The 13,831-nt window shown below is 45.8% G+C and overlaps 1 protein-coding gene across 1 annotated transcript in view; it reads left to right on the top strand.

Annotated features, from left to right (window-relative positions):
* The first annotated feature begins 861 nt into the window (after nucleotides 1-861).
* LOC126272392 (uncharacterized) overlaps nucleotides 862-13,831 on the top strand; it is a 99,125-nt gene continuing 86,155 nt past the window's right edge. Inside the window, exon 1 of the mRNA XM_049975215.1 lies at nucleotides 862-1,002. Within this exon, the coding sequence (XP_049831172.1) occupies nucleotides 925-1,002 (78 nt within the window). The 5' untranslated portion in view covers nucleotides 862-924. The remainder of the gene's footprint in view (nucleotides 1,003-13,831) is intronic.

Genomic DNA, 13,831 nt, shown 5'->3' with positions numbered 1-13,831 from the left:
AGATAACAGTTTGGCACAGACAACGAGCTGCAGGCCATGGCAGAGAATTGGCGGAAAGCACAAGCGGTTATCTTTTATGACGATGGTATTGTAAAGTTGGTACAACTCTACGGGAACTGTCTAAGTCGGAGCGGTGACCATGTAAAGAAGTGGGTGAAAGATGTAGCTAACAGTTGCAAATAAAACCTTTTTGATTTTCACAGTGTTTTACATTTGGCTTCTGTCGGATACGGCATACCTATAGAAAGTTATGGGCTCTCTTTCGCGCCGAACTGAGACCATTACCAGCGCTAGAGGTGGTGTTTCATTGTGTGACGTCTCCTGGGAGGTGACTCGTAATTTGTCCGGTGTGCTTAGGAGACAACTCATCACACTATACCGAGTCCTGAGCTGTCCGCGTGACCTAGGTGCGTTCTTCCCAGGGTGAAGGCCTGCTCACAAAGTTTTGGATTCCGAGAGAAGATCCGTCATGCCATGTGGAAGTGGTAGCTGTCCCAGAATAATACTTGATACATTGTAAGAGTGACAGAAGTGAAAGTTGCAGGGTATACATTGTATTGCATCTAAAAGTCCGCAAATCCCTACGCCCTCGGACGCTCGAAGTACGTGGTAAAGAGTTCGCTGTGATAAGGCTTTCCGGTATTTAAGCGATGGAGCAACATGGAGCGGTGCAGGAAACAAGAACAAAAAGCGGTCCCCATTTCCTGTGTTGTTAGGTCAACTCTTAATTGTTGGAGGACTGCCCGGGAGGTTGGAAGCCGCGATAGCACACGCAGCTTCGCGGCTGAAAAATTCGTAAATGAGCGAAACTATCAGCGGCGGAAGTCCCCCGCCACTCATATAAATGCTACTAGAGGTAGGAGGCGTTTCCAGGTGGTGTGGTGCATCGCATTGTTGACACTTGCCGACTGACGGGATCCAATCATGGGCCAGCATGCCGTTGGAGTGTGTCTTCTCTTCACCTTCGCGACTGTCGCCGTGCTGTCGTCGCCCGAGTATAATGTAAATACTTATGTACAGTGATGGAAGTGACCCAGTTGTTTATGTAGGTGCGCTGTTGCTTTACTGATGGGACGAAAGAGATCAGCGGAGCGCTATGCAATCAACTCTCACAGTTTCAGTGCTATAGCTGTCGAAGCCTCAGAAGTTATTCCGCTTGACGGAAATCCAAACGTTTTGTTTTGATTTTGAAGTACAGGTAACAGTTGCCCGCTTCTCTGAACTCGTTCGCCTTTATGATACGAGATGCAATACTGTCATTAAGTTAGAGAGTATGACAATATTCTCGTTTTCAGGCGAAGCTACGCAGGATATTAAATGGAGACCTAATGAAATAATGGTTACAATTGCTATCGGTATGCATGTAAATATTTTTGATGTTTGTAGAATCATACGACTTACTCCTCTTAAAATTATGGTTGCAATGCAGTAGTGGCAGTTCATGTACGGGGTTCATTCCATAAGTCATGGCAACTATGGTATATCTTACGATAACGCATAGAAGTGTCACTATATGCTTTGAACCGGTAAGGCAGTGTGTATCTGAATGCCAACTAAGGTTCTAGTACAGGAGTTCGCGGCAGAGGGTGAAACGGAACACACGCATTGGAACTCCATGTAAATTTATTGTGCATGAGCACAAATGGAAGAAAATTGTGGTGTCACCGCCAAACACCACACTTGCTAGGTGGTAGCCTTTAAATCGGCCGCGGTCCGGTAGTATACGTCGGACCCGCGTGTCGCCACTATCAATGATTGCAGACCGAGCGGCAGGTCTAGAGAGACTTCCTAGCACTCGCCCCAGTTGTACAGCCGACTTTGCTAGCGATGGTTCACTGACTTCTACGCTCTCATTTGCCGACACGATAGTTAGCATAGCCTTCAGCTACGTTATTTGCTACGACCTAGCAAGGCGCCAATATCCGTACTATTGATATTGTGAATCATGTACCATAAAGAGCGACGTTCTCCATTAACGGATTAGAGTTAAGTATTCCACCAGCTACGTCCATTTTTCTCAATTATAATTCCCTTGTCATGTTCCAAACCTCACGCCAGCCTGTGTGAGCTAAAACGCGTGCATTTCGGCCTCCTTCAGTAAAACGGTTGGCTCTCCTGCCAACCACAACAAGAATGTCCTTCAAATAAGTCTCCCAGTGGATCCAGACAGAACTGCCAGCGATGGGGAAGGCTTTGAATGCCATCGGCACTGCCAAGAATATGTGCCATCTGTCGTCGAATTGCCGTGAGGATATCCGCCCTGTTTGCAAAGCGCCTCCCACTTGGGTTTCTTCAGTTGTGGAATCAGATCGAAGTCTCATGGACTGGGGTGTCGTGAGGAGGGTGGGTGGGGGAGGATTGCCCACCCCTACCGCTGCACACAATTCTTGATGACGTCAGTCGTGTAGGTTGTAGCGTTATTATGGAGATTGCACTATCCAGCAGTGCCGGACGCTTTCTCCGTCACCCACCGCTGCTCGTAATTCCGCATGACGCTGAGTAGCATTTCTGCCGGCCAGAAAGGCAATTTTAACTTATAATTGCCATTCCAATCTGCTTACATCCACCTTGTGGCACAGCCAACCTCCCACTGACTGTCTCAGTAGTTGGCACCGAGCCACCCTCGCATGCGGCCGCAGTCTGTCGATTGATTTCGATACTGCCTGCCACAGGGTTTCCAATGCGTTTGCTGAAATTAGAGTGTACGCACGATATATTATATTTGCCAAGACATACGGAATGATACTCGTAGCATTTCATTGCAATGCTAAAAATCATTTAATACATAGTCAAAGAACGTCTCCGTAGATGAATGATTAGTGTTACTTCAATAAGCGCGGAAGAACCCCGCTTCGGTTCCCGGTACCTCCTCACATTTTTTTTGGTGAGATAGGCAGGTCTGGTACGCAGTCTACTATGCCCTTGTGAGGCCGAATAAGGAGCTGCTTGAAGAAATAAGCAACGATATTATCATAATTCATCTACCGGCAATAACGGCTGGAGGTATTAGCGACATGCTGATCACATGTTGCACGATCATATAAAGTCAGTGACAAAAGTAATGAGACTGGTTTTTTATTTACCAAAGTCTTTATTTTTTTCAAACAACAATATTGTCCCCTTCGAAGTAGTAACCTTCGGCTGCTACACACCGACGGAGTCGCCGTTCCCTATCTTGGTAGCAGAGCTGAAAGGCTTCAATTGATAGTACCCTTAATAAGTCGGTCACATTCTTTTGAGCGCTCTCCACAGTCCCAGAATGAGGTCATTTAAGACTCTTTCAATTCATGGAAAAGAAAAGAAGTCACAAGGGCTCAGACGAGGTGAATAGTGGACGCTGTAAAACAACAGGAATGTCTTCTAGTGTTAAAAATTCTGTGATGGAAGTGGCCGTGTGACCTGACCCGTTGTCATGATGCAATATCCACTCATCTGCAATGTCCGGTCACATTCGATTCACCATTTCTCTGAGACCTTCAGGGACATCTTTAACACTTGGTTGACAGTTTGCCTGATCTCACCAGAGCACGCATATGTTCGACGTTTTCGTCGGTTTTTGAAGTTGAAGGTATCTCTGAGCAACGTTCACCTTCAACTTGTTCTCGGCCTTCCAAAAATGATTTGTGCCAGCGAAGAACTTGTACTCTCGATAAGAAATGTTCCCCATAGGCCTGCCACGCTCGCGGATTCCCCAAGTTTAACACAAAACGTGATTGCATAACCTTGCTCTAAATTCCGCTGTTCCATTTTCGTAACACCCAATAAAGACGTAACTTCAGTGATGGTGCTCTCAGAAATCACGTGATTGCTGTACGGAGCTGAAACATGGACTGAGCATCTGTAAGGGATGAACACGACGGTCTACACGAGTGGACCAAAGCAAAGTTACCAGATCGTTTGCAGTGCTGACAGTCTCATTACACACACCTTGCTGATCGCTGCTCGTACTGCTTTGTAGACCGCAATCCGGCCAGTCGGAACAGGCGTAAGACATAACACGTGAGTGGTGTATACAATTTTTTGCACCACATTATAAATGAATGGGAGATCTGCTCTCTACAAATAATGCTGGAAATGGACTCCGTTCAAGTCAGTGGTCTCTTTGTCGTTTAAGTTGGTCAAAAATTACTGGGCACACTCTGTTGCTCTCCCATGGATGCCATCCATGTACTTGATGGCTTGTAACATCTCCATTTATTCGTGTTACGCTCCCTATTCTTAAACGTCGGTCTTGATCGCACACTACGGCACAGTTAACAATGACGAGTTTCAATTTACTGCCATTACCAAATCATTAGGATTATTTTTATACAGTTATCAATATCACAAAATTTGCACAAACAAGCAAATGAGAGAGGGATTTCCGGTTCAAAAAAAAAAAAAATGGCTCTGTGCACTATGGGACTTAACTTCTAAGGTCATCTGTCCCCTAGAACTTAGAACTAATTAAACCTAACTAACCTAAGGACATCACACACATCCGTGACCGAGGCAGGATTCGAACCTGCGACAGTAGCGGCCGCGCGGTTCCAGACTGTAGAGCCTAGAACCGCTCGGCCACCGCGGCCAGCGGTGTTCCGGTATTTAAGTGATGAAGCAGCACTGACTAGTGCAATAGGCAAGAACGAAAACACACTCCATTTCAAGATCACTTCCTCATGTACTCCTAAAGATCTGATAATGACAGTAAGTCGAAACAGGTCATTGTGAATTTATGAGTAAAGTGCCAAACGTGAACGCGGACAGGTCTGTAGGCTCAATGTCTTTAATTGCCATTATGCTATAGTTTGCCATAAATATACACTCCTGGAAATTGAAATAAGAACACCGTGAATTCATTGGCCCAGGAAGGGGAAACTTTATTGACACATTCCTGGGGTCAGATACATCACATGATCACACTGACAGAGCCACAGGCACATAGACACAGGCAACAGAGCATGCACAATGTCGGCACTAGTACAGTGTATATCCACCTTTCGCAGCAATGTAGGCTGCTATTCTCCCATGGAGACGATCGTAGAGATGCTGGATGTAATCCTGTGGAACGGCTTGCCATGCCATTTCCACCTGGCGCCTCAGTTGGACCAGCGTTCGTGCTGGACGTGCAGACCGCGTGAGACGACGCTTCATCCAGTCCCAAACATGCTCAATGGGGGACAGATCCGGAGATCTTGCTGGCCAGGGTAGTTAACTTACACCTTCTAGAGCACGTTGGGTTGCACGGGATACATTGTCTATTATCCTTCTTTACACGAACTTATCTTTCTTGATATTCTCTATATGTTCTGTGGATCTTGTACATTATCTGATGAGAAGTATCGGGAAGTGACCTCTAGATGTCAGGAGAGGTCGCCCTGCAAGTATAAAAAGGAGACAAGAAGTATTGGGATGCCAGTAGAGAAGCGATAACAGCAGAATTGGCCTCTCAGGAGAGCTCAGTGACTCCGAACGTCGACCAGTCATTGGATGTCTCGTGAATAACAAATGCATCAGGAACATTTCAACCCTTCTATAGCTGTACAAATCGACTGTTTATATAACTGAGAAGTAAAAACGCGAAGGAACCAGGCAGACCTCGTGTACTGACAGACAGCAACCATCGAGCATTGCGGAGGATGGTTGTAAAAAAAGCATGTGGAATCAGCTGGAGGACTCACACATGAGTTCCAAAGTTGTACCAAGGGTCCAGCTAGTACAATAAATGTACTTAAGAAGTTAGAAAGTATTGAGTAAATTGTACAGCAGTTCATCATAAGCTACACACTTCTGTAGCGAATGACTGGAAACAAGTGATATGGAGTGATGAATCACGCTATACCCTATGTGGGCTTTGCCAACAGTGAAGTATGTTACGCTAAGGAAGTTTCTTTCGTGGTTGGGCCGTGGTGTCCTTATTGCCCCTACGAAAACAGTAAATGCGGGAGGATAAGAACACATTTTACAGTATTGTGTACTGCGCACAGTAGAGGGACAGTTTGGAAACCATGACTGTTTCTACCAACTCGACAATGCATTATATCTTACGCAGCAACTGTAGACCGTGGTCTAGGGGCAGTAACATTCCTGATATGGTCTGGCCTGCCTAGAGTGTAGATCTGAACCCAATGGAACAGTTTTGGGATGAGTCAGACAATCGACTTCGCTCTAGACCCCACCGTCCAGCATCACGATCTTTTCTGTTTTCGGCTCATGAGGAAGACAGATATTCAAAAGTCTCTTTAAATGTGTCCCCGTAGTGTTCAAGTCATCATAAAAGCAACGGGTGGACGTACCCCAAATTAGTGTATTAACTGCCCTGATATTTTTTATCAGATAGTGTAGATAATTGGTATATCTATGCCTTAGCCCAATCTTCTGATTGCACATATCTTGTTCCTCATTATACAGACGAAGTAATTTTTTAGGTGAAGATATGCTACTATAATACAATTTTTTCAACATCTGTCTTCTATTACTATGAGCAATTGCTTCTCTGGTATGTTTCCCCTTCTTGAAACCGAACCGATTGTCTTCCAGTATGGGTGATAGGGCGCTGATAGCTGCATCGGAACTCGAATTCGAAACTTGTCATAGGGGGTGGGGGGGGGGGGGGCGACGTTACTATTGGATCTGGGATTGGTCCCCATCCAGCCCACAATCTAGTAGCAAGTTTCAAACCAGCGCACACTCCTTTGCAGATTGAGAGATTCCTTCTCGACGTCATAATAGTACTCATGAAAAATATCTACCTGGTATCAGAGCGATCATAAAAACATTGCTCTAGCGTTTCTGCCCCTGAGCTGCAACGAATGTCCGCTGCTAAATCTGTCGAGAATCCCTTAAATGTGGTTCATACAGTGTGCATAATAGCTGAAGTTTCTGTGTCAATGAAGTCAATTTGAAGATGATGTGACTCGTCAATCTGCGCCACTTTTATCAAAAGTTTCTTTGTTGAAACTAAGAAGCTTTGAACCTTAGTTCTGTTCTTTCCAAGTGCTCACGAACACCATTAACAAGGTGCAGAAATGAATCCGAAACGAAACCACTGTTGCTTCACTAACACAGTAAATAATAATCGTTCGTTAACCATAGATAAATGCATTATTAATCAAAGATTATAGTCCTATTACTTACAGGACATCTTGCTTTGACATCTGGAACTGTCTTGGAAAAGTCAGAAGCTTCGCAAATATGCGGAGAGGTACACTTGAGTCATAAAAATATTTCTAAAGGTACACATCGTACTGAAATATCACACGTAAACAAACATGTCTGTATCAGATATATGATATTTAATAATACTATCACTTCTCAGCTAGACGGAGTTCTTACAATAGACACTTATTTCTCCACTGACAACACCAATTTTTCAATGGAAAATTCGGTTCTGCGGCCGAGATACTGTTTTTGCCTGAAACGATTTTTCGATTGGCAAAAGATTGAAATCTGGATTCAATAGCTACACAGTTAGTAATTTCCATTTTTCATTCCTGAATATGATCTGTGACAAAATGAATATAGCTTTTATTAAAGCATTTTTCCAACTTACAATACTCTGAATCCTATGATTTCTTAGAGAGAAAGAGCTTCAGAAATTGAGTAAGACAATAACGCTTAGGTCCAATTTTGCCCCTTATGCAAGCAGTTATTCGGCTTGACATTGACTGACAGAGTTGTTGGCTGTCCCGATGAGGGATACCGTGCCAAACGCTGCCCGAGTGGCACGATAGATAGTCAAAATCCCGAACTGGTTGGAGAGCCCTGCCCATAATGCTCCCAAAGCTCCTTCAGTCTTGTGCACGCAGAAGTAGAGTATCAGTTTGAATACTGGGCAAAGTGCCCTTTCTTCTTCTCATCTCAATATAAAATAAGACAAATGGGAACCCCCTTACGACGGCATGTGACCTTGGACAATAGCGAAGGCTGGAAAATGGAAGCCACCAATCCATTGTATCAATACGACGACAGATAACGATCTACCCAACTGCTTGTGTTAAAAAATGCTGAAAACCCATCCCCTTCTTTTCTCTCTGAGCTTCATTATTTGTGCTCTATGTATCAGAGTGAGAGGAAGGACCGTCAGCAACGAAGTTATCGTACTTAGAAAATGGCAGCAGATCATAATTTACCAGGTATTACAATAACTTTGTGACTGAACTCTATAAAATAATGACACCATGATATTTACTGCAATCACTCTATTTAAAAAACAAAACGGATGTCTACCAACATCTATTCCTTTCATGCAAATGGAACATGTTGAGTCCTAATGTACTCTCCGCCACAAACCGTAAGGTGGTGTGTGTATGCTGTGGTACAGTCCCCCAATATATGTACTGGGATCGTCTCAGAAACCTGTTGTATTTCGGATGCCGTTCAAGTTCCTAATCAAAATAGGTGTAGATAAGAAAGGAGGTGGGTTTTCGCTGTGTCCATGTGGAAGGGTTGGGATATGTTTTACACTAGTGGGAGATTGGTATCATGTATTTTTTATACGAGGCATAGCATAATTAAAGTTTTCTTTGATCATGTCGCTGGAGAACTGTAAATCAACTTCGGCCTTCATTCTCTCCATTAAAAACTGTTGTTATAGAGGTTTGCGGTAGAAGAGTACGTGTAATCCTCTTCGTGACGATGGATGACCTACCAAAAAGCTGAATGCGGCCCGACTGACGCCGCTATTCGTAATACGCAAGGCTCCTCCCGCCCACACTATAATCTCTTCGGCAGCGGTAAGCAAGAGGCGCGTCAAAAATATCACCCCTCTGAGGGCAACGGCCTGAGTTAAAAAAAGGCGGCAAACGCCTTCTATCTCTCTCTCTCTCTTTCTCTCCAGACCAATAGAAACGTATTAATTGGTGGGGGACACCTCCCCTATTCTTTTTATTTGTAGAACCTCGTCATTTGTGCTCTGTACACTGTAGTGAGAGGAATCAGAAAATGGTGGCGTAAATGAGGAAGTAATTCACTTTAACAATAAAGTATGTAACTGAATAACTATAATTTCTATAAGTTAAAGACGCCAGGACATTTATTGCAATCAATCCCTCATCCTATAGCTATTTGCTATGTTACAGATTACTTCCAAATACTCACGCTTCCATTGTAAGGTACAGGTTGACAATTACCGAACTATATGAAAAAAAAGTAAATTAGTTACAAACTACGGTGTGCACACACATTATTCAACATGTAACCGTCACTGCAGATATTCGGATTTAGGTTATGAGATGTTCGATATGCCTGCCACCATTGGCGATGATGTGACTCAGGCGAATAGCGAAATTCTGGATGACCCGTTGATGTGTCGGAACATCGATGCTGTCGATGATCTCCTGAATCGCTGTCTTCAGTTCAGCAATGGCTTTGGGGTTATTGCTGTACACCTTGTCTTTAATGTAGCCCCACAGAAAGGAGTCGTATTTGATCAAATCCGGAGAATATGGCGCCCAATCGAGGCCCATGCCAGTGACCTGTGGGTAACCCAGAACCAGAAGGCGGTCCCTAAAGTGCTCCTCCAGGACATTAAAAACTCTTCTGCTTCGACACGGTCAACCTCCGTCTTGCATGAACCACATTTTGTCGAAATCAGGGTACTTCGGATAATGGGGATGACATCATCTTCCAAAACCTTCACGTACTGTTCGGCAGTCACCGTGTCGTCAAGGAATATCGCACCAATTATTCCATAACTGGACGTTGGACACCACACAGTCACCTGCTGAGGGCGAAGAGAGTTCTCGATCACGAAATGCAGATTCTCAGTGCTGCAAATGCGCCAATTTTGCTTATTGACGTACCTGTGCAAGTGAAAGTAGGCTTTGTCGCTAAACCAAACCATACAGCACATAGTAATTCCCATCATGAACCCGTGGCCAACCGTGTAGTTTGAACGTTCTAGCGCAAACCGTTTAGAAGTAAATGGCAAATTTACTTCATATACACTCCTGGAAATTGAAATAAGAACACTGTGAATTCATTGTCCCAGGAAGGGGAAACTTTATTGACACATTCCTGGGGTCAGATACATCACATGATCACACTGACAGAACCACAGGCACATAGACACAGGCAACAGAGCATGCACAATGTCGGCACTATTACAGTGTATATCCACCTTTCGCAGCAATGCAGGCTGCTCTCTCCCATGCAGACGATCGTAGAGATGCTGGATGTAGTCCTGTGGAACGGCTTGCCATGCCATTTCCACCTGGCGCCTCAGTTGGACCAACTTTCGTGCTGGACGTGCAGACCGCGTGAGACGACACTTCATCCAGTCCCAAACATGCTCAATGGGGGACAGATCCGGAGATCTTGCTGGCCAGGGTAGTTAACTTACACCTTCTAGAGCACGTTGGGTTGCACGGGATACATGCGGACGTGCATTGTCCTGTTGGAACAGCAAGTTCCCTTGCCGGTCTAGGAATGGTAGAACGATGGGTTCGATGACGGTTTGGATGTACCGTGCATTATTCAGTGTCCCCTCGACGATCACCAGAGGTGTACGGCCAGTGTAGGAGATCGCTCCCCACACCATGATGCCGGGTGTTGGCCCTGTGTGCCTCGGTCGTATTCAGTCCTGATTGTGGCGCTCACCTGCACGGCGCCAAACACGCATACGACCATCATTGGCACCAAGGCAGAAGCGACTCTCATCGCTGAAGACGACACGTCTCCATTCGTCCCTCCATTCACGCCTGTCGCGACACCACTGGAGGCGGGCTGCACGATGTTGGGGCGTGAGCGGAAGACGGCCTAACGGTGTGCGGGACCGTAGCCCAGCTTCATGGAGACGGTTGCGAATGGTCCTCGCCGATACCCCAGGAGCAACAGTGTCCCTAATTTGCTGGGAAGTGGCGGTGCGGTCCCCTACGGCACTGCGTAGGATCCTACGGTCTTGGCGTCCATCCGTGCGTCGCTGCGGTCCGGTCCCAGGTCGACGGGCACGTGCACCTTCCCCCGTCCACTGGCGACAACATCGATGTACTGTGGAGACCTCACGCCCCACGTGTTGAGCAATTCGGCGGTACGTCCACCCGGCCTCCCGCATGCCCACTATACGCCCTCGCTCAAAGTCCGTCAACTGCACATACGGTTCACGTCCACGCTGTCGCGGCATGCTACCAGTGTTAAAGACTGCGATGGAGCTCCGTATGCCACGGCAAACTGGCTGAGACTGACGGCGGTGGTGCACAAATGCTGCGCAGCTAGCGCCATTCGACGGCCAACACCGCGGTTCCTGGTGTGTCCGCTGTGCCGTGCGTGTGATCATTGCTTGTACAGCCCTCTCCGGAGCAAGTATGGTGGGTCTGACACACCGGTGTCAATGTGTTCTTTTTTCCATTTCCAGGAGTGTAGTTTAATCATTGTTATCCTGTTATCGAAAATACATGGTTTTAAATGTTTAACTACTACTGCAGTGTATTATTTCAACAAATTGCATCATCACGAGTTAGACATATTTCAACAAATACAAGATGTATGATACAGAAAATGTACCAGTACCTAAAAACGCGAGGAGACCTACAGTAAGTACAATTGTCCCAGTGCTCACGCGCCACTCGGTAGGTAACAAGTCCAGTGTCTAGTGCATTGGAAAGGAAATGGTAGAGAAATGCACTTTATTAAAAATGAATTAAAAAGTAAGTGTGTTTATCCGTCTCAGTGTCCACTGGTGACCGTCGGGAAAGTGGCTAGAGAAAGAATTCTGCCAGGGTGCTCCCAGTCAGACAGCGACCACCCATGCCCTCCACTTCATAGAAGCGGAGAATGCTATAACGCAGACAAGTTGTATCAGCAGAAACACACAGCAAGGGAGTACTAGAAAGTAAGCAATATTCGAAATCCTGATGTTTTGTTTGAATACAGAATTCTAATCTTAGGTTACTTCCAGAAAATGACACGTTGTTAACATATCACTTCTCCTAGCAAAGTCCTCTCGACAGTAAAGTACCTGAAAATTAAAATCATTTCCCGAAACGTATCATGCAAGTGAAAAATAATTTTGGTTCTGGTATTACACGACTACCTCCACGTCCAGCGACTTATTACCAGCCCGCTTCTCGTGGTCGTGCGGTAGCTTTCTCGCTTCCCACGCCCGGGTTCCCGGGTTCGATTCCCGGCAGGGTCAGGGATTTTCTCTGCCTCGTGATGGCTGGGTGTTGTGTGCTGTCCTTAGGTTAGTTAGGTTTAAGTAGTTCTAAGTTATAGGGGACTGATGACCATAGATGTTAAGTCCCATAGTGCTCAGAGCCATTTGAACCATTTGAACTTATTACCAACAGCGCAATGGGGCATCAAAATACTATTATGCGTTTTATCATTAGAGCAGTAAGGATCCTAAGGCACGGAAGAAAACATGAACCAAGCAGTCGCGTAACGCAGTTGTATCGTAGTGACAGTACGTATACTAACAATATGAGTCATAACCGTAAGTGGCGTCATGATCACGTCTACGCCTACATGAGTAACGCGGGATTTGCGAGCGTTTTTCTGTTTTTACAGTTGAGTCCGACAGTTGTTTGGATACACGAATGGGCAATCCCTGGACTTGTTTCTCACCTACACAGCAATACAAACAGCCATGGATGAGTGACAACATAGTTCTTGTGAATGTCTGCTAGGTAATGTTGGGGGATGTGCATTTGAAGTAGGCTCCGTGATGATTTTCCGCCTGACATGCCTGTCGTAGTGGCCATAGCAATAAGCTAAGAGTGATAGAAGGGGCGTATCGTGAGTGGCGTTGTCAGTCGGGCCACAGCCGACTTTCTGGTAGGTTTGGCGTGGGCATGAAGAGGATTGTATGTGCACTTCTTTAGTTTGTCTTGTTTTTTAATAAAGTGTGTTTCCTCTACTATTCCTTAAAGAAGGAAGATTAGTGTTTAATGCCATGTTGACAGCGCGGTCGTTAGAGTCGGAGCACAAAATCTTATTACAGAAGGATGGGAAAGGAAATCGGGCGTGCCCGTCTTTCAAAGGAACAATCCTAGCATTTTTCTGGAGCAAAGTAGGAAAATCGCAGACAATCTAAATCTGAATTGCCGGACCGGATTTGAAACGCCTCCTCCCAGAGGCCAGATAACTGTGTTAAAGACTGAGCCACCTCGCTCGGCCTCTACCGTTGCTATTCTACGGCGGGAAGATGGTTCAGACTGCGATAACTCCTCAGATACTACACAGTGGTATACCTGTTTGGCGTGCTGACACCACATGTGACCCTGCTACGTCGTGGCAGCAGGCGGGGAAGTACTTCACAGAAGGTTGCAGTGTCCTGCAAGCCAGGTGATGGTGTTCCCCAGATTCGAAGTCTGTACAGCAGGGGTGGGCAGCTGGTGGAATGTTGGGTGTGCTGTTCGTTTATTACCCTGCGTCAGTACACTTTGCATAAGTATTGTATTATGGTAGTGTTGTGTACATAGTTCTGCGTAGTCAGCGCATTCACAACTTTCCCACTAGAGCGCGCCCCGCTAAGCACAACAGCGCAGGCGCAGCGCTCGTCCGTCTCCGCACTACGAGATGGCGCTGCTTAGAGATGGACCAAATTCTGCTTCTGCCGATCCGCGTATTAATATGTAATGCAGCCAATGAGATTGCTGCTAACGTAGAACCTTTTCTCCTCGCGGATCACACTCACGCACTGATACCTGAATGCACGAGGTATTATAACGAGCGTACAGACCTTCAATTAGTCAGTCTGCATTTGTCTGCACCAGTCTGTACCAGTCTGCAGTAGTCTGTACCAGTCTATAGTCAAGTTTCAGTCTGCGCCTAATAAGATTACCATATTCCTCATGGCGGCTGCAGTGTAACACGTGTTAAGTTCGGCTCGCGAAATTTAGTCGAACTCGAA

Source organism: Schistocerca gregaria, chromosome 5, assembly GCF_023897955.1.
Source record: "Schistocerca gregaria isolate iqSchGreg1 chromosome 5, iqSchGreg1.2, whole genome shotgun sequence".
In the NCBI taxonomy this organism is placed as follows: domain Eukaryota; kingdom Metazoa; phylum Arthropoda; class Insecta; order Orthoptera; family Acrididae; genus Schistocerca; species Schistocerca gregaria.
This window is presented reverse-complemented; position numbering and strand designations above follow the sequence as displayed.